The sequence below is a fragment of the Hyperoodon ampullatus genome (genome assembly GCF_949752795.1).
Source record: "Hyperoodon ampullatus genome assembly, chromosome: 11".
In the NCBI taxonomy this organism is placed as follows: domain Eukaryota; kingdom Metazoa; phylum Chordata; class Mammalia; order Artiodactyla; family Ziphiidae; genus Hyperoodon; species Hyperoodon ampullatus.
Genome location: NC_136924.1, coordinates 67,203,842 through 67,224,012, shown reverse-complemented (window position 1 = coordinate 67,224,012; position 20,171 = coordinate 67,203,842). Strand labels below are relative to the sequence as shown.

Genomic DNA, 20,171 nt, shown 5'->3' with positions numbered 1-20,171 from the left:
AACTGTTATTTGGGGAAAAACTACGTTACATCAAAAATAAAAAGTAAAAATTAACCTGATTCTACTGAGTCATCATAAAATTTTTAAAACATTTATTTTTACTAAATCGTAGTCAATTTTGTTAAAAGAAAAAGAATACTGATTATTAAGATAGAAAAATGTCCTATGGTAATAGAATGAAGCTTATCACATAGAATGGTGGTTCTACCGCTGTCTGGAGTAGTGCAAAAACAAAACAATGACACCACAGGCTTGGAGTCATGCACACTTTAATTCACCTTTGGTTCCTAGAGTCAAACAAATTATTTAACCTGTCTCAGTCTCAATTCTTTACCCTTAAAATGAGGATAACGTCTATCTCAGTTAGTTGTTGCAATAATTAACTGTAAATCACTTAGCACAGTATAATTAATATTTATGAAACTTAGGAAGAGAATTCTCCACTTACAAAATTTGTTTTCTAGGACACTTGCATGGACTAAGTCTATTAAGGAAACTTCAGTGAAATATCAAAAGTTATAAAAATAATGTCACTGCCTTCCCACTTGTGGAATAATCCATTTTAACAAGACTATTTAGCGATTTTCATGTATTTTTAAATTGTCATGATAGACTTATTCATTAAAGATAAGTTTATACGTTTAATTATAGACTCCAAGCTAAAAATATAACTGAATTCTAATTCCAAGTTATCTACAACTTTAAACTTCTTTGACTCAAATCCCAAATCTATGGAATAGAAGTAAATAAATAGGAGAATATATAAAGATTATACGCTATATTCATATTGGGCTTTTTTATTATTGAGGTGAAATTCCATGACAATTTTTTTAACATCTTTACTGGAGTATAATTGCTTTTCAATGTTGTGTTAGTTTCTGCTTTATAACAAAGTGAATCAGGTATACATATACATATATCCTCATATCTCTTCCCTCTTGCGTCTCCCTCCCTCCCACCCTCCCTATCCCACCCCTCTAGGTGGTCACAAAGCACCGAGCTGATCTCCCTGTGCTATGCGGGTGTCTTTTTAAAAACATATATGGAGTCAAGAAGCTGAAAAGAGATGTGTCTGATTTGCCCAAGCCCGTTACAGTATGAAGATGTCCTTCTTGGAGTCCTAGAAGAATACTATGTATACATGAGTTGGGTCCTAGATTTCTAAAGTCAAGCTGTGTGTGATAGAGAATCCCAGGCATCCAATCAATGCCCTGATCATTCTCTTCAGAGCTTCAGGGCCAAAACCATACTCTGCCTAGATAGATAAGATTTCCTTCTTCGAAGGTATATTAAGTACCCCGACGGATTCCCAATTCTCTGAGATGGTTTAAATTAAGTCCTGCCTCAGTGCAGCGCAATGATACAAAGACCACAAGAGTGCCTCCACCTGGCGCGCATGATTTAAGACACGATAAAACGGACCTCTTTGTGAGGTTGCTGTCCAGACACAGGGTGCTGAATGGAGGAGCGTATAGTCATGACGTTTGCTTTATTATAACAAAGACCAGGAAATTCGGTCCCACGCTCCTATTTCAACCGACCTAAAAGCCTCGGATTCCTTGCATGTATGACCGAATATGCTCCCTTGACTTTTTCAGAAGTACCTGCTGGGCACGATGCCAATCACCTTGCCGAGCTGTAACCCAGCTGGGGTTAGTCAAAATCACAACTATTTTCTCACTATCAAAAATGAGTCACAGGATTTAACTGGAATTGATCATTCGCTGCCTGCAGGCAAAAGCTGAAATCAGGTCATTTCCACCTCTTTTCTTCTAATTGAATAAGGGAGGGGAGAAGGTTTATGTTTCATCTGGTAATCATTGGCTGTTCCGGATTCAGAAATACAAAACACTTTTAACGTGGGAAGGAGGTTTCTTTTTTTAAGGCTAAAGGAAGACGGTGAATAACTACTACAGTCTCTGCAACTAGACACTTCCTTGGGGAGAAAAACAAAGAAACCACGAGGTTCGGAAAGGCAGCGACGCGTTCCACCCTTTGGGGCTCAGTGCCTCGACAGATTCTCCCCTGCAGCCTCAGGACAGCAGGTCCCCAAAGGCGCTGGGAGGCGGGATGGGGTGGGGTTGGGGGAGGGCAAACCCACCTGGAAGCCAGCTGGTGCCACTCCGGGGACAAGTGTGCGCTAGGCACGGGTACGAGTACAGCCGGCTCCCTCTGCGGCCACCCCTAGCCAGAAAGCCTTATGCCCAGGGGCCCGCGCGCTAGGGACGGGCTCATAAAACCCTGCGGAGGGATGCCGGATGGTGGAGCAAGCGCGGAGTTATGCAGCCTGGAGAAGCAGGGATGTGTAAACACAGGCTGACAGCAGAAAGGGCCTAGCCTAGCACAGCCAGGAAAACTCTCAGTCTTTACCTATAGAAAGAATCTCTACTTTGCAGGAGTGTTTCCTGCCCGCTCTCCACCCGGACACACAAATTAGAGGCTCCAGGTGAGACGATCCCGGCACTCACGAAGCAGGGACCGTCAAGAAAATGCGGTCACTGCCTCCTTCTCTGACGCCAAGCATCAGACCTGTGCCTTTCTCCTGCCTCACACACCTTTCAAGGTGTGGGTCCGAAGCACAACTGGTTGCTCGGCCTCTGATAGCCCGGGTAGCCGCCAACACTTTCCCACCACTCGGAGAAGACCGAGCGCATCGCTCGCCAGCAGCTCCCGGCACATGCAGGGCTGGACCGCGCACAGGCCGTGGGATGGGGGCGCGCGGGCAGCCGGCGGGAACAGCCGGTCCTCCGCGCCGGGGGAGGCCGCTGCCCCCGCCCAGGCCTCGGTCCGCGCTATTCCCTCCCAGGCCGACCCAGCCCCGCCTGCGCCCAGCAGCGTTACCCAGCACCGGGCGGCCGGCGGGTGTTCCCTGGCCTACGCGGAGTTCGGCTGAGGCAGAGGCACCAGCTCCGGGGGCGCCACGCTACTTTCCAGTGCCCCATCTGCCGCCCCGGTTCCTCACCCGGCTCCAGGGTGCAGAGCAGCCGGGGCGCGGTCCGGGAAATGCAGCTGCGTTTCTTGAGCACATTGCTCAGGATGGTGCCCACGCCGCCGCCGCCGCCGCCGCCGCTGCCACCGCCCTGCCGCTTCAGGCATCTCCCTCCGCGCCTAAGGGAACCGGTCAGCTTGTCCTGCCGCATCCGAGAGCGCCCTGGGCTCCCGCGCGGCCGCCGTCCGCCGGGGTCCTAGCTGTCCCACCGGAGCAGCGGCTTCGCGCGCGTGGGGCTCGGCAAGACCGGTTAGTCAAGGGTCTCTCGAAAGCAGCAAGAGTGCTCGGGTGTCAAGGGACCCTGCGGAGCACCGCGGGAGCCACCAAGCGCGGGGCGGCCGGCAGGGATCTGCAGTGCGGAGCCTGCAAGGCTGAGGCAGGAGAGGACTTGGGGCGGGGAGGAGGGCGGGAGCGAGCGAGCGCGCGGAGACGGAGGCAACGCTCCCGCCCCCAATCCCGGCATCACCGTGCGCAGGCGGGGCTGCCTTAGCTCCCGAGCGCCCCACCCGCTCGCGACACCTGCGCTGGGCAGCCGCAGAGACCCGGAGCCCGGGAGAGGGCGGCTGAGCAACTGCGCCTGGGGACCAGAAGCAGTGACAGAGATTTCCGTGCTTCTCCCAAGATCTGGGAGGTGCAGGAGGGAGCACCAAAGGGAGGGAGTCTCAGGTGCAGAACGCCAGTGAGATGCAAGTGCCCACCTCATCGGAGCAGCCTTGCAAGAGTCGGTCAACAGACCGCAGGAAGAATCTAGCAGCGCGGCGGGAACATTGGTGGAAGGTGAAGCACCAGCTTCATCCCAAATTGTGTTAAACTCTTTTTCTTGGCATCTTAGGCATAGGAAGCACGTTAAAATTATTATTATTATATATTACTATTAATATATACTTTGTACATTAATTAATTCTATAATATAATTATTATTATAATAATGGTTGTTTCTTTTGGAAGAGCAGACTTCAAGATAAAAGTGTTCCATTAAAAGCAGGGTTGTTTTTTTTTAAGTGCTTCCCCCGTCTCTCCAGCCAGAGACTTCAGTAGGCAGAATGGTTAGTGATAATTACTTTTTTAAAAATCATTCTTAAACTACGACATTACGACATTCACCAATGGATATTAATCATAAAGATGAATAAGTCATAAGAAAGGAAAGCATATGGAGGGAAATACAAGGATATTTGTATATGCTAATATTTAGAGAAGGAACACCAGATGGATTAAAAAAACTAAAAAGTATGTGGAAGGGAACAGTGTAGAAGAGAGAGGAATAGAAAACAGATTTCTCTAGATGTGCCTTATGTAGTTTTGACTCTGGAATAACATCTTATATTAATAATATTAATAAATCAAGCAAAAAGAAAACCCTAAAATTTGAAAATGAATGGAAACAAATGAACCTAACTAGAAATCCTGTTGATGGCATAAGAACACAGAAAAAATGAGTAAGTTGTTTTAGAGTGTAGTGTTATGCCTGTATATCAATGGTGGTATAGACTCCAAGGGCAAAAAGAGCTGCAAAGAAATCTTAAATGTCATTCAGTAGCATTACTGTTATTAATAATATTGCTGTTGGGCTTCCCTGGTGGCGCGGTGGTTGAGAGTCTGCCTGCCTGCCGATGCAGGGGACACGGGTTCACGCCCCGGTCTGGGAAGATCCCACATGCCGCGGAGCGGCTGGGCCCGTGAGCCATGGCCGCTGAGCCTGCGCGTCCGGAGCCTGTGCTCCGCAGCAGGAGAGGCCATAACAGTGAGAGGCCCGCGTACCGCAAAAAAATAAAAAATTAAAAAAATTAAAAAATAATAATATTGGTGTTATTTCTTAATTATGTACACTATAGGATAACCTAAATAAATAATTATGTTAACATCATAATCAGTCTGCTAATTTGGGGTGATTTTAAATGTTTCACTAAGTAATGTTGTGATGGATATCTTTGTTGACTAAGCTTTACTAGATTTTTGAACACCTAAAATGAATTTCCACAGTGGGGTTATTGGATCTAAAGGCATAATCATCTATATGACATATATTGCTAAATTAAATCTTAAAGGATTGTACCAGTTTAGTCTCTGATTGACACCTTTTCATCCTCCATCTTCAACAGCTCTCAGTAATATCATTTAAACACTTGCTGCTTTGATAAAGAAAACTGTCATTTTGTTGTTGTTGTTGTTGTTTTTTTCCGGTACGCGGGCCTCTCACTGTTGTGGCCTCTCCCGTTGCGGAGCACAGGCTCCGGACGCGCAGGCTCAGCGGCCATGGCTCACGGGCCCAGCCGCTCCACGGCATGTGGGATCTTCCCGGACCGGGGCACGAACCCGTGTCCCCTGCATCGGCAGGCGGGCTCTCAACCACTGTGCCACCAGGGAAGCCCCCATTTTGTTGTTTTTATTGGCCTTTTTATTAGTACTGCAGTTGAACTTTTTTTGGTATGTTAACTAAGCAGTTATATGATATTTTCTGGGAATTTCTTACTTACTCGAATATTAAAGTCTACGTGTTTTCTTAATGAAAAAATAAATAAATATGTTAAGGTCAAAAGAAACCAAGAGGTTTTCAGTGTAACAGAAAATATAAGTGTGCAACCAAAGAAATTAAGTTTTTTAATCCTGCAATAGTATATTTTAAATGGAAATAATAGTATGAACTCATCTTTTTTCTTTTCAAAAATACATATAAAGCCACTGAATAGGTTTAGAACTAAGGACAACCCAGCAGCAGTGAACACCCCCAGCACTCAGGATGTGGTCTCTAAAAACCGTTCCCCACTAAAAGGAACCAGGGCTCCTTTGAGGTGCAACTGATTCCATTTCTGGGCCAGAAAAAGTACAAGATGAGCCTTAAATATATTGATGAATTCAGGAAGGAAGGATGTGCTCCAAGACTACTAGGGTCATGTCAAAAAGACATGAGAGCCACACAAATAGGATCCTATTGGCCAAAGATGGAACACTTTGAGCATCAAAAACAATGACTGCTAATCAACAGATGAATGGATAAAGAAGATGTGACATATATACAATGGAATACTATTCACCCATAAAAAAGACTGAAATTTTTGCCATTTGCAGCAACATGGATGGACCTACAGATTATCATACTAAGTGAAATAAGTCAGAAAGAGAAAGACAAATATCATATGATATCATTTATATGTGGAATCTAACATGACACAAATGAACTTATGAACTTATTTATGAAACAGAAACAGACTCACAGACACAGAAAACAAACTTATGGTTACCAAAGGGAAAAGGAGGTGGGGAGGGATAAATTAGGAGTTTGGGATTAGCAGATACAAACTATTATATATAAAACAGATAAACAATAAGGTCCTACTGTATAGCACAGGGAACTATAATCAATATCCTGTAATAAACCATAATAGAAAAGAATATGAAAAAGAATATGTATATATATATATAACTGAATTACTTTGTTGTACACCAGAAACTAATACAACATTGTAAATCAACTATACTTACATATAAATAAATAAATTTTTAAAAAACAATGGCTGCTATTGATTGGAAGTATTAACTTTTTAAAAAATGCATTTCTAATGATATTCTGAAAGAACTAAAAAAGAAGTCCTTCACATGACTCTGGCACACTTATTTTGTAATCAGCACATTCTGGACTCTGGCACACTTATTTTGTAATCAGCACATTCTGGACTTTGTGAATTGCCCTCAGAATTTGAGGACAATGTCAGAAATGATATAACACTAAGCATGAAATACACATTTCACATATAAAAATCTGTTAAAATGACATTTGTCATCTGCAAAAGTAAAGCCAGCTGATAGGGATATAGAAGCTATTCAGTTATGCCCACCTGACTGAGATAAAGATGCCTTGAAACAGGCAGTAGTCTGCCTCATCACTTTAGAAGATAAAATCATTATTGAACCTGGTTGTGATGAACTGTTTGGCTTAGATTTCCCAACATTTCGCACCAATTTCAGGTACAGAAATCTACACTTATTCAGCCTGATGCTTATAGTTCCAGTACATGTTTGTTCTCCTTCAGCTTTCTCTTAATTTTAATAAGATGTCCCTTGACTGCTCTGGCCTGAGAACGATAATTGAAAGATATCTGATGTTTGGCTTTGGACAGTTTTTTAGAGGGCCACACAGACCCCTGGGTGAAGATGGTGATGAACACCCATAGTTAAAGGAAGAAAACTGGAAGGAGAGGGAAAATCCAGACCAAGGTGGTAAGTGCATGCACAGTATCGTCTTCCAGAGCTCTCATCTTCTCAAACCATAGAGGGTTCATGTTCTCTTTTAACAAGAAAGGCTGTTCATGCTCAGTTTTAGCAGTGGGCCAGCAGGAAAGACAGCCTCGCCGGCCAAGAGGAGGAGCAATGGGCTCTGCTTTACAACACTGCCTCTGGGGTAGAAAGGAGGACACACAGGCCTGGCTGACATTCACCACTCCGACCATCCCACACCCTTTGGCTCAGGCTCCCTGCTCACCAAGCAAACTTTTGATTGTCATTTGGCTTCCCACAGAGACTTTGCCGCTGAGGAGAGGACACGCTGACCAGTTAACAGTGGTCAATATCCCTGAGTTTGCTCAACTCTCAGTGAGCTGAAGAAATCAAATTTCTGGGCTGCCAAAGCTGAAGTGTAGACCCTAGATTGCCAACCCACCCAGATGTGTCATGGCTGACAAAAAGGCCTGTCTCTGAAATTCTTCAGTTACAGCATTTTTCTTACTATTAGTGACAGGGGCTTGTTTGCTTTCAAGATAAAAATTCTATTTCACTCAGATTTATTACAAGGAAAAACTGACTTAAAAAAAAAAAGCTTTCTTGAAAACTTCCCATGCTAAACTACATAGAAGTTGAAACAAAAAAAAAAAATTTTAAGTTTCTACTATTAAAGCAATACATAACGAAGGAATTAAATAATATTATTTTGTTTACATTGGAGAGGAAAGCCAAGACTGCCAACTTTCGTAGCAAACAGATAATTAAGCACTAAAATACAATGCTCTAAAAACAGCCATGGCACAAGCCTAGCATTATATTTATTGTATGACTCATAGTTTCTTGTTTGTGTCTGGAATATTGTTTTCCAAAAGCAAAAGAAGTCATCTGAAGTCAACCTGCAGAGGCAACAATGCCAGCATGAGCTCTGCTTGAGGATCTCAGCTGGTGAGATTTCCAGCCAAAGCCAACTTACCATCACTCTTCACTGAGTGATTTTTACTAATCAAATTAATATCAATGAATTCACAATGAATTTGGGCAAATCGTACCTTGGCATGGTCCAGAGCAGTTATGATTTAAGCTGAATTTGGGAAAAGGAAAACTTCACATCGGATGAGAATCTGTTACTGGCTTGCTAAAGAAAATGGGTGCTTTGAGGAAATACTCTGAATGTCTCAGAGAGTCCAATACCCATGGTACATCCCCAGAGATGTAAGCTCCCAGGCCCAAACAAGGAAGTAGGGATCATTCAGCTACCCCTGCATTTTCAGGCTTATGTGCTGGCAGTGAGGCTTCCTTGAGAGCAAACTATTCCTTTAATGGAGAAAGGGGACAAGCCAGAAGAAAAAGCAAGTCCAGCATAAATAAAAGCTATGTCCCACGGGGCTTCCAGAAGGGAATCAGGTCTGGGATTCCTGTGGTTTCCTAATGATGTTACTTTCGTTTAACAGTAAAATCTTAAAATACAAAGGGCCTATGTGTTTATCTTCAGGGACTGAACAGAGCCAGTGGTGACAGTTACCAAGAGAAAAAGCTCCGGAAACCTGCAGCAAAGAGAGAGAAAACACAGGGAGCTGGTCTGCTCTGAGGAGGTGAGCCTGGAACTCATCCTCATGGCTTCAGAGGCCCCTGGCAGCTGTCCTCCAACCCCCAAGTCTCAAAGGGTCAGAAGAGATTGTACCGAACATCAGGCCCAGCACTGTCTCCCATCGGGCAGGAGATGGTACGTCTTTGCACTTGTGCTAATGAAAAGGGTGGCGGTCTGGTGGCATAAAAGTCACTCTTCTCCTCTCCCCACAATTTCTGAAGGTCTGTGAGCAACTCCTAAATAGGAAAAGTAATATCTCCTAAACGGATGGTAAACTGTGATCAGTCACATAAGAAGCTAACACTCTCCTCAGAACTACTTAAGAGTAGGGCCTTAATAAGCAGTTCCTTCAACTCATTATCCAGGACGAAGCCCACAAAACTATGAGCTCATGGAGACGAGCATCATAACCACTTCCCCTCATGAAAGAGACAGAAGCGGGACAGCAGGAAGAAACCAAGGGGAAAGGAAAAACCTTACAATTATCTGACACATCACATGACGTACGTGGGACATTTTGGGGGTTTTTTTGTACGGTTTCCCTTCTTAGTCATAAAAACCTATTTCTCTACTTAAATACAGGCATCCTTGAAGACAATCAGGTGTAGCTTTTGTATTTTGTTTATCACAGAGAAAGGATTCTGTCCAGCGTGGAACAGAGAAGCTTTGACATTCCAACACCAAATCACACTCAACACCGTCTTCTACCTCCCAACAGTCCCTGCTTATGCTTTCTCAGGACCATTCATTTTAATCAGATATTTTCAAAACCAAAACCACTCTTAACATTCCCCCCAAGCACACTCAAATATTTTGGATGAAGTATTTTAAGAATAACCGGTTTCATTTACAGGCCAGAAAGTTTCAAATTCAAAACTTATCTAATATAAAAATTTAATTCCTAGCTGGAGTGAAGTCCCATTTCACGGTACCATAGTGGAAATACACGTAAAACCCTGCATCCAGGTCCATGTAACTTCAGATGTATAGCTAACCCAAGATTTTCTATTTTCTAGGAAGTATTTTCTTGCTTCAGAATAACTGAAACTGATTCAGCACCACTTGAGGTAGGTTTATGTTGCACATAAGACATCTTCCTATTTCTTTTATTCATTCATTCATTAGTGAAATAAACATTTATTCCTCAACTGCTGTGGGAAAGGCACTGTGTTATGGCCTGTGGGGAATAAAATTATGAATTCAGTATGCTCTCTACCCTCAAGAAGCTTATAGTTTACTGAGAGACAGACAAAGTGGGTAGTGATAGGACAGTGTGAAAGGTTCATTTAAAATACTATGCAAAATCAAAACTACAATGCGACATTATCTCACACCAGTCAGAATGGCCATCATCAAAAAATGTACAAACAATAAATGCTGGAGAGGGTGTGCAGAAAAGGGAACCCTCATACACTGTTGGTGGGAATGTAAATTGATACAGTCACTATGGAGAACAGTATGGAGGTTCCTTAAAAAAGTAAAAATATTACCTACCATATGACACAGAAATCCCACTACTGGGCATATACCCTGAGAAAACCATAATTCAAAAAGCGTCACGGGGTTTCCCTGGTGGCACAGCGGTTGAGAGTCCACCTGCCGATGCAGGGGACACGGGTTCGTGCCCCGGTCTGGGAGGATCCCACATGCCGTGGAGCGGCTGGGCCTGTGAGCCATGGCCGTTGAGCCTGCGCGTCCGGAGCCTGTGCTCCGCAACGGGAGAGGCCACAACAGTGAGGGGTCCGCGTATCGCAAAAAAAAAAAAAAAAAAAAAGTCATGTACCACAATGTTCATTGCAGCTCTATTTACAATAGCCAGGACATGGAAGCAACCTAAGTGTCCATCAACAGATGAAAGGATAAAGAAGATGTGGCACATATATACAATGGAATATTACTCAGCCATAAAAAGAACGAAACTGAGTTATTTGTAGTGAGGTGGATGGACCTAGAGTCTGTCATACAGAGTGAAGTAAGTCAGAAAGAGAAAAACAAATACCGTATGCTAACACATATATATGGAATCTAAAAAAGAAAAAAATGGTCATGAAGAACCTAGGGGCAAGATGGGAATAAAGACGCAGACCTACTAGAGAATGGACTTGAGGACACAGGGAGGGGGAAGGGTAAACTAGGACAAAGTGAGAGAGTGGTAGTGTATATATGGACATATATACTCTAACAAATGTGAAATAGATAGCTAGTGGGAAGCAGTCGCATAGCACAGGGAGATCAGCTCGGTGGTTTGTGACCACCTAGAGGGGTGGGATAAGGAGGGTGGGAGAGAGGGAGATGCAAGAGGGAAGAGATATGGGGATATATGTATATGTATAACTGATTCACTTTGTTATAAAGCAGAAACTAACACATCATTGTAAAGCAATTATACTCCAATAAAAAACGTTTAAAAATTTAAAAATTAAAAATAAAATACTATGCAAAAAAAATAATGCTACAATTTTTGTCAAGAGTGTTCTACCTAAGTTTTCCCCTAGGAGATTTATGGTATCCAGTCTTACATTTAGGCTTTATTTATTTTTGTACATGATGTTAGAGAATGTTCTAATTTCATTGTTTTACATGTAGCTGTCCAGTTTTCCCAGCACCATACTGTTTTGTTTACTGTAGCTTTACAGTATAGTCTGAAGTCTGGGAGTGTGATTATAGCTGATTATAGCAAACACAATAATTATAAATGGAGTATAACCTTTAAAAATTGTGAACCACTATATTGTACATCTGTAACTTATAAACATTGTACATCAATGATAATTCAATTAAAAATTAATTAATTAAATACTATGCAAGTACTTGGAGGGATACCATGATCTCTACCTCCTCCTAGGTATCATACATTCCAATGTTTTCCCAGGGCTTCATTTTATTGAACTATTAAATTTCACCTGAAAGCAGGCCAAAGACCAAGCTCATCTGTGTTCTTCTCATAATTATGATATTCAGCCCTTTATCTGCACATCAGGAGTGGATCTCAGTCTGGAAGACTGAGACCCATCACTTTAGAAGATGAAATCGTTGTTCAACCTGGTCACAAATGACTATTTAGCTAAGATTTCCCAACCTTTATACTAAGCCATTCTGAGATCCTTTTTGACCCAGTTGAGGGATATGAAAGGAGAGGTTTCTCATACCTATTGATGCAGATCAGTTTGGCTTAGAAATATATGTTCCTAGAGAGAAAAAAAGGTGATACCATTGAAAATAATATGCTTAACTTTGATGGTAGGACTAGAGAGGTATCAGGAAGAGGAGAGAGATTCGAATTAACATGAATGTTGGCTTGGCTGGTCTGGGAGCCTTAGATCTCCCAGATGGATTCATTCAGAAAAGAAGACTGTAGAACATGTGAACTGATGAGGGAGCTCATAAAAGCTGCACCTGATAAGGCCTCAGGAGGCAATGTGGTGTATCAGAAAGGGCCTGCCCACGTGGCAGGGAGACCGAGATTAGAATGCCAATGTCCATACTTACTAGCTCTATGCCCTTGGGCAAGTTACTTAAAACTTCTGCGCTTCAGTTTCCTCATCTTGAGAATTAACAATACTTACCTGAGTACTTGTGAGAATTAGGTGGCATAATGAAAGTCAAGATTCTAACACAGTAGTGGTACAAAGCAGGCACTCAATACATTTGCACTGGCGTGTCCTCCTTAGTGTTTGTTGATAATCGTACAAGATAAAGGTTAAAATGGCCCTGCTCGCAGTCTATCCAGAAGTCTTCCCAGCACAGGATCAGGACCTGACCCACAGGGAAAGTCTGCCTGGCCAGAACATCCCCACTGAGGTCCTCACCAGATGCTCCTCTTTTGCGTTCTTACCCTGGTGCCCTCACTCAATGGGAGGAAAACTGAGGTTAGTTTCATGTTCACTCCAAAGTGCAAAGCCAGAACTGCTAAAATGGGGTTATAGAGAGGCAGACATCAAAATTTAAGGACACTATAACTGTAGTAAAACAGCCTCAGGAGATCATAAATGTCCTTTCTTTGGAGTTCTCAGGCAAAGACTGCAAGCCCAGCAGTCAGGAGTGCTGTGAAAGGGCATTTAAAACGAGGTGAAGTTCAAGCATCAGTATCAGTAAAACAGCTTCCAACACTATGATTCTCTGAAAGCAACTGAACTGATATTCAGGTCTCTTACTCTGCAAGATTTCCTCAATCCAATACAGATCCTGACCAACTATAATGCTGGAAGAATACAGTTTGGATTGTTATAGTTTCAGGTAAACTGAAGTTTAAGCAGAAGAGATCCAGTTGGCTTCAGTCCTTATTAAGGATATTTTTTTAAATGTACCATTATACTTTCTTTACTTAAAAAGAGAATTCTGGGGCTTCCCTGGTGGTGCAAAGGTTGAGAGTCCACCTGCCGATGCAGGGGACGCGGGTTCGTGCCCCGGTCTGGGAAGATCCCACATGCCGCGGAGCGGCTGGGCCCGTGAGCCATGGCCGCTGAGCCTGCGTGTCCGGAGCCTGTGCTCCGCAACGGGAGAGGCCACAAAAGTGAGGCCAGCGTACCGCAAAAAAAGAAAAAAAAAAGAGAGAGAGAATTCTGAACTGAATTTTTATGTATTTACTAAAAATCTTACATTATATTATTATTCTCATTGTCTGAGAGTCCAGGACAGGTGTTAGAAAGGAACTGCAAATCATCTTAGGAACTACATTAAAAGCAAAATGCATGTCTCCTGAATTATACAGGTGACAGATACTTGGAGGTAAGAGAAATGTTATGGTATGTCAGTCAATACAGGCCTCAGCATTTCAAAGGGTAGCACATCGGGTGACTTACATCCACTTTTATCTTTACCTCCATAGATACAGGAATTCACCAGTGTAGTCTTAAAAATGGTCATATATGTGTTCTAGTTTTTGCAAGTCAACTTAAAGTTTTGGTACTAGAGAAAAACTCCTAAGAAAGCAGATGCTTTTAATAAATATACTTCCGATGTACTCCTTCTCTTCGAGAAACAATACAAGTGTGGCCTATTATATATTCATGTCCTTAAAATAGCAGCATTGGCACCTTGAATTACCACCATCTTTAGTCCCAGCTTACCACAGAGTGTCACTTGGCAGTATGTCACTCTGGCCTAACACCAGAATCAATCAGATACACCAGCTCCTAAAGAGGGAATAGATAATGGCTAAATAAAGTTAACCCTGGTTTCTCTAAACTTTAAACCTTCCTAATACTTGAAAACTAAGTACCACAGTGTATTTTAGGAAAATACACAATAATTTTCTTTCACAGGGCCTGAAATACAGTAGGGACTCAGTAAAATTTTTTAATTGCATCTATGACACAAAGAGTATCAGGGTGGGATCTTGCTGACTGGACATTTTTAAATGGTACCCACATTAACACCTATATTTCAGATGCCACACTTGTCTCACTCCCACGTCTGATTCATCCATGCCCTTGAATTGTTTATAGGCTTCTCAATAGATCATAAACTGCTTTGAGCACCAGGACTAAGACTTCTTCATTGTTGGATCTCTCCCCTTCCCTGCCTGCAGCCAGCATGGGGCTCATACACTTTCGACACTCAGTACATGAACATAAACAATAACATCATAAACTCATCACATCAAGAAGAGAGCTAGGGGCTTCCCTGGTGACGCAGTGGTTGAGAGTCCGCCTGCCGATGCAGGGGACACGGGTTCATGCCCCGGTCCAGGAAGATCCCACATGCCGCGGAGCGGCTGGGCCCGTGAGCCATGGCTGCTGAGCCTGCGTGTCCGGAGCCTGTGCTCCGCAACGGGAGAGGCCACAACAGTGAGAGGCCCGCATAACTCAAGAAAAAAAAAAAAAAAAGGGCTTTTTATTCAACTACAAGAGAAATAAGCAGATGTGTTTATGAAAAGTTATTTTGACCGACATTTATGCAATGTACCCCAAAAATATCCACAATCACTATTCTTAGTCTCCCTGACAAGTTTCCAAAATATAAGATGCTCAAATATCACATAGTTGCTCTACTCATCAGGTGAAAGATGCTCCTGAAATTCTAGATATAATGGCAGTCAGCATAGTATAGCAGCTAAAATCAGACTCTAGAACCAGCTATCTGGATTTGAAACCTGGTTCCACCACTCAGTAACTATCTAAACTTGGGTAAGTTAATTATCTCCGTTTCCTCATCCATAAAATGGGAAAAGTATCTACTTCATAAGGGTTATTCTAAGGATCGAATGATACAGAGAAAGCACTTATGCTGTCTGTCTTACAGTAAGTTCTTATAGTAAATGACTTATTGTGCCATTAATATATAGTATTAAAGGCACTCAGAATTTTTTTAAAGGAAAAATATTTTAAGCTTATACATCAACATTGTTGTAGATTATAAATGATGCCACCTGGTCACTCAAGCATCTTTGCTCTTTAATTATGTTACCTTCCATTTGGACAGAGATTTTAGGGCAAAACCAGTCTAGGAAGCCCATAAAAGGGAACATCCATTTAAATTGACAAACTGTTCACATTTCTCACCATCTTGATTTTTTTTTAAACATGTTACTTGGGGAGAATTCACTTCAGTGCAGACAAGCTAATCCTTCCCTGCTCTTCATAAATTAATAAAGCCCCAGCATCAATTACCCAACAGCCTCTTGCTTTGCAAGATCACTACAGGGAAGAAATCAATCTTTCACAGCAGAGTTTAAGTAAGCAATTTTCTTCTCAATCTTTCTATTCCTCCAATATTAAAGTTTTTTTAAATAATGCATGCAGTTTTCTAAAATTTGGTTCAATCATTTTGTTTTAAAGGGTTTCCCAAATGTAGTCCATCATTCATCAGAAAGTCCTGGTCTTTCTATGTATTTTTATTATTTGCCATATAAATAAGTTGTATGGTGTATTCTATCCATTTCTACATGTACCAACATCAATTCCTCGAGTTGGGGTTGGGGGGTTACAAATACACCCTAGAAGGAGAAAGAGTTTGTCAAAAAAATAATTTTTCTAAGTTTGTCAAATTTTCCAGTACTAAATTTTCTAATGGAGATGTACCAAGGGAAAAGTAAGCATGGGAGGAGAAAAATAAGTAACAACTACCATGTACCAGCTGTCTGCTATGGATCAGGCACTGGGCTAGGCGTTTAATTATCTTATCTCATTTTAACCCAACAAGGTAAACATTATTCCCCAAGAAATGGGGAGTAAAAGGAGAGTGTACACATATTTTATCAGGGTAATTTTTTCCTAAGCATGTGGAGGGGGAGGGGGGTAGGAATGACTACAAGAAGATATATTCAAATATAAATAGTTAATTCTGAGTGGTGGGAGTATAGGAATTTATTGTATTTTTCCTTGTACTTTTCTGATTTTTTTTTTATTCCTGAAGGAGGGAAGGAAAAAAAGAAGGAAAAAACAAAGAAGTTAAATAAGTTTCCCAAGGCCATATAACTAATAAGTGGTGGAGTTGGGATTTGAACCCAGGTCTATCTCACTGGAAAGCCACACCAAGCCAATAAAATATAGCCAGATATTTTTGATCTGAGCAGGATCAAAAACACTTTGGGGGCTTCCCTGGTGGCGCAGTGGTTGAGAGTCCGCCTGCCGATGTAGAGGACGCGGGTTCGTGCCCCAGTCTGGGAAGATCCCACATGCCACGGAGCGGTTGGGCCCGTGAGTCATGGCCGCCGAGCCTGCGCGTCCGGAGCCTGTACTCCGCAACGGGAGAGGCCATGACAGTGAGAGGCCCGCGTACCGCAAAACAAACAAACAAACAAACAAACAAACACTTTGTAAGTTCTGAAAGGAGACTTGTTCACAGCCTCATTTATGTTACCAAGTGAATGAAACATCCATAATTTCCTCAAACTCCCCATTTATTATTTACCTACTAAAACAAACAAGATACTGGTAGAGATGATAGAGAAGCAGCATCAACAAGGTCAGCCCAGCACCACCAGGTAAACAGAAAGATTCCATGATGCCAAAGCAAATGAGTGAAGTTCTTAGGTAAGGATTACAGAAGACCAGCTGTGTCCTATAGGATACATGACAGGGCATGCAGGAGTTCATTAGAACCCACAGCGAGATGGGGCTTGGTGGAGACCTCATGGGGCAATTCTTTCTGCATCAACCCACCCTATAACTCATCCAGGAAAAATGTGGGCCACCTTGAAGTTCCCCCAAGAAACTGAAGATATGATTTGTCTCTGAAAATAATTTGTCAAATGTGAAACAGGAGACAGGAAGCTGGTTCATTAGTTGAGAAAGCAACAAACCAAAGACCTTCTCCATAGAGAGAAAATGTTAAATAATGAGGACTTGGGGTATAATCAGTCTCAAATAATTTTTGTGCCATTGTTGTGTTCCGTCTTGTGCAGGGGCCAGCTGTCACAATCACTGTGTCTCAGAGTTAGGATAACATTCGAGATGATTCAAACAAAGTTGCCCAGACTTTTAAAAATGTGTTTGAAAACTCTTGCACAATATCACAGACAGTAGAAAAATCTCATTAACCACTCACTGATGTTAAAGATTTGATGCAGTGAGTCAATGCTTCAGATGCTTCCTTGCTGTATGTCCAACAGTTGCATTACAAAATTTGGTGTACAACTGGTCAGAATGGCTATCATCAAAAAGAACACAAATAACAAATGTTGGTGAGGATTTGGAGAAAAGGGAACCCTCGTACACTGTTGGTAGTAATGTAAGCTGGTGCAGCCACTGTGGAGGATTCTCAAAAAACTAAAAATAGAACTACCATATGACTCAGCAATTCCACCCCTGGGTATATATCTGAATAAAACAAAAACACTAATTCGCAAAAAGTACATGCACTCCAATGGAAGCAACCTAAGTGTCCAGGTTTAGAGTGAAAAAACAGTGCTTATGTGTCAGTCCCAATCCCCCAATTTATCCCTCCCCCCTTATCCCCTGGTAACCATAAGTTTGTTTTCTACATCGCGACTCTACTTCTGTTTTGTAAATAAGTTCACTTGTACCCTTTTTTTAGATTCCACATATAAGTGATATCATATGATATTTGTCTTTCTGTGTCTGACTTACTTCACTCAGTATGACAATCTCTAGGTCCATCCACATTACTATATATAAAATAGATAACTAATAAGAACCTGCTGTATAGCACAAGGAACTCTACTCAACACTGTGTAATGGCCCTTATGGGAAAAGAATCTAAAAAAGAGTGGCTATATGTATAACTAATTCATTTTGCTGTACACCTGAAACTAACACAGCATTGCAAATCAACTATACTCCAACAAAAATTTTAAAAAGAAAAAGACAGTGCTGCAGGGACAGACAGCACATGACAGGGGAGAAGCAGGATGGCCCCAGTCAGGACAGATGTGAAACTAGCCACTCTCCCACCCAATCTACTAACAAGGGCTGTCGGGAGTGGTGGCTATATTTTGCAATTGCCTCTAGTTCAAGAGGTCACTTTTCATTTCTCCAAGGCCTTGCAATCATGGGAAATGGGGGAAGGGGGAGCAGTAGGGGCCAAGGGTAAGGAAGGGGGCTTCACGCCGCACAGAGCATGGGAGGGCTGCTGCCAGTGGAGCCTCCCTTCTCCAGTGGGAATAGCTGGCAAAGCAGAAGGGAAAAGCCTGGTGGGGTGGAGAAAGTAGATGGGGGGGGAGGAGGGGGAGACATTGTGTCAAGAGATCCCAAACGTCACGAGGTAGAGAAGCCAGTCTTCCGACTGGACCTGTAACACGACTGATCCGAAACCACAGACAAGGGGTTGTGTGTGAACCCAGACAGAAACCACAGACGCAGTTCTAAGTGAAGAAAACAAGTCACAGGATGAACGCTGGGGAGACTGGAAGAGGACAGAAAGCAGATGGATGGAGAAAAATGGTTCAGGATGGAGGCTGTAAGAATTCAGGGTCTAAAAGGTGTGTTTTTTATGTGGTGCTGTATGGACGGCACAAGGACAGACCTGTCATTCTTAAGAAGTCAGAGCTACCCCATGTTCACAGCAGCATTATTCACAGCAGCCAAGGGGTGGAAGCAACCCAAGTGTCCATCAATGGATGAATGCATAAATGTGGTACATACATATGGTGGCACATTATTCAGCCTTAAAAATGAAGGCAATTCTGACACATGCTACTACTACATAGATGAACCTTGAGGACATTATGCTGAATGAAGTAAGCACGTCACAAAAGGACACATACCCAATGGTGGTTGCCAGGGACTGAGGAGAGAGAGGAATGGGGAGTCATTGTTTAAGGGGTGCAGAGTTTCAGTTTTGCAAGATGAAGAGTTCTGGAGATGGATGGTGGTGACGGTTGCACAGCAATATGACTCTACTTATTACCAATGAACTATGCTCTTAAACATGGTTAAGATGGCAAAGTTTATGTTGCATGTATTTTATCACAATGATTCAAAATGAACTTTAAAAAAAAGCCAGAGAGTTGCAGATCAGCGATTGGTGTTGGGCAGTTTCGAATATGTCTCTCTTACAGCAGTATCTTCCAAGACACAGTTCATCTTCCGGCAAAGGTTTCTGAGCCCCTACCCTGTGCAAGCGGTATGCTAGACACTGGGAACATCGAGTAAGTAAGGCACAGTCCAGCGTGAGATGCAGACTGGGAAACAGAGCAGGACAATTCCACGTGGCCAGGACGAGCCTGACCAGAGGAAGCACCAGATTCAGACTCTGGGGTCAAAGGTACTTTCCAGGGGCTTCCCCAGTGGCGCAGTGGTTGAGAGTCTGCCTGTCGATGCGGGGGATGCAGGTTCATGCCCCGGTCCGGGAGGATCCCACATGCCGCGGGGTGGCTGGACCCGTGAGCCATGGCCACCGAGCCTGTGCATCCGGAGTCTGTGCTCCGCAACGGGAGAGGCCACAACAGTGAGAGGCCCGCATACCGCAAAAAAAAAAAAGTACTTTCCAGAAGGAATGATGCCTCAGCTGAATCCTAAAACTAGCAGTTATCATATAGAGGTAGCGGAGAAAAGAGTACCAAAGCAAAGAGCATGTGGCAAGAGAGAATGTGGTAAACTTTAAGTACCACCTGTAATGCATCCTGCCTGGAGCACAGAGTGGGAAGGTGTGATTTGAAGAGAGGAGGATGGAGAGTCAAACAGCATCCACACATCAACAGTGAAAATTATTTTTCTGGGCAGTGACAAACCGGTTGGGGGAAGGATGCTTTAGCTTCTGATGCATGATTAAGTTTGTGGAAAGAATATCATTAATGGCATATTAGGACAAGCATAGAATAGTTGAGAGTAAATGAAACACCAACTATCCATGCGGACATAAGCTCTTTTGGTGAGGGGCGGGGGGGGTGGGTGGTAAAATACACGTATCATAAAATTTACCATCTTAACCATTTTTAGTGTGTAGTTCAGTAGTGTTGAACTGTTGTGCAAC

At 42.8% G+C, this 20,171-nt stretch overlaps 1 protein-coding gene across 3 annotated transcripts in view; it reads right to left on the bottom strand.

Moving 5' to 3' along the window:
* Window positions 1-20,171, bottom strand: part of TBC1D30 (TBC1 domain family member 30) — a gene marked incomplete at its 5' end in the record, with an annotated part of 82,873 nt that overhangs the window by 40,059 nt on the left and 22,643 nt on the right. For 2 of the 3 annotated variants that reach the window (XM_079715312.1, XM_079715313.1), the window contains one exon: window positions 2,963-3,140. The exons of the other annotated variant lie outside the window; for it this stretch is intronic. In XM_079715312.1, the coding sequence (XP_079571438.1) occupies window positions 2,963-3,140 (178 nt within the window). Of the gene's footprint in view, window positions 1-2,962; window positions 3,141-20,171 lie in introns of those variants that run through there. 3 annotated transcript variants of the gene reach the window in all.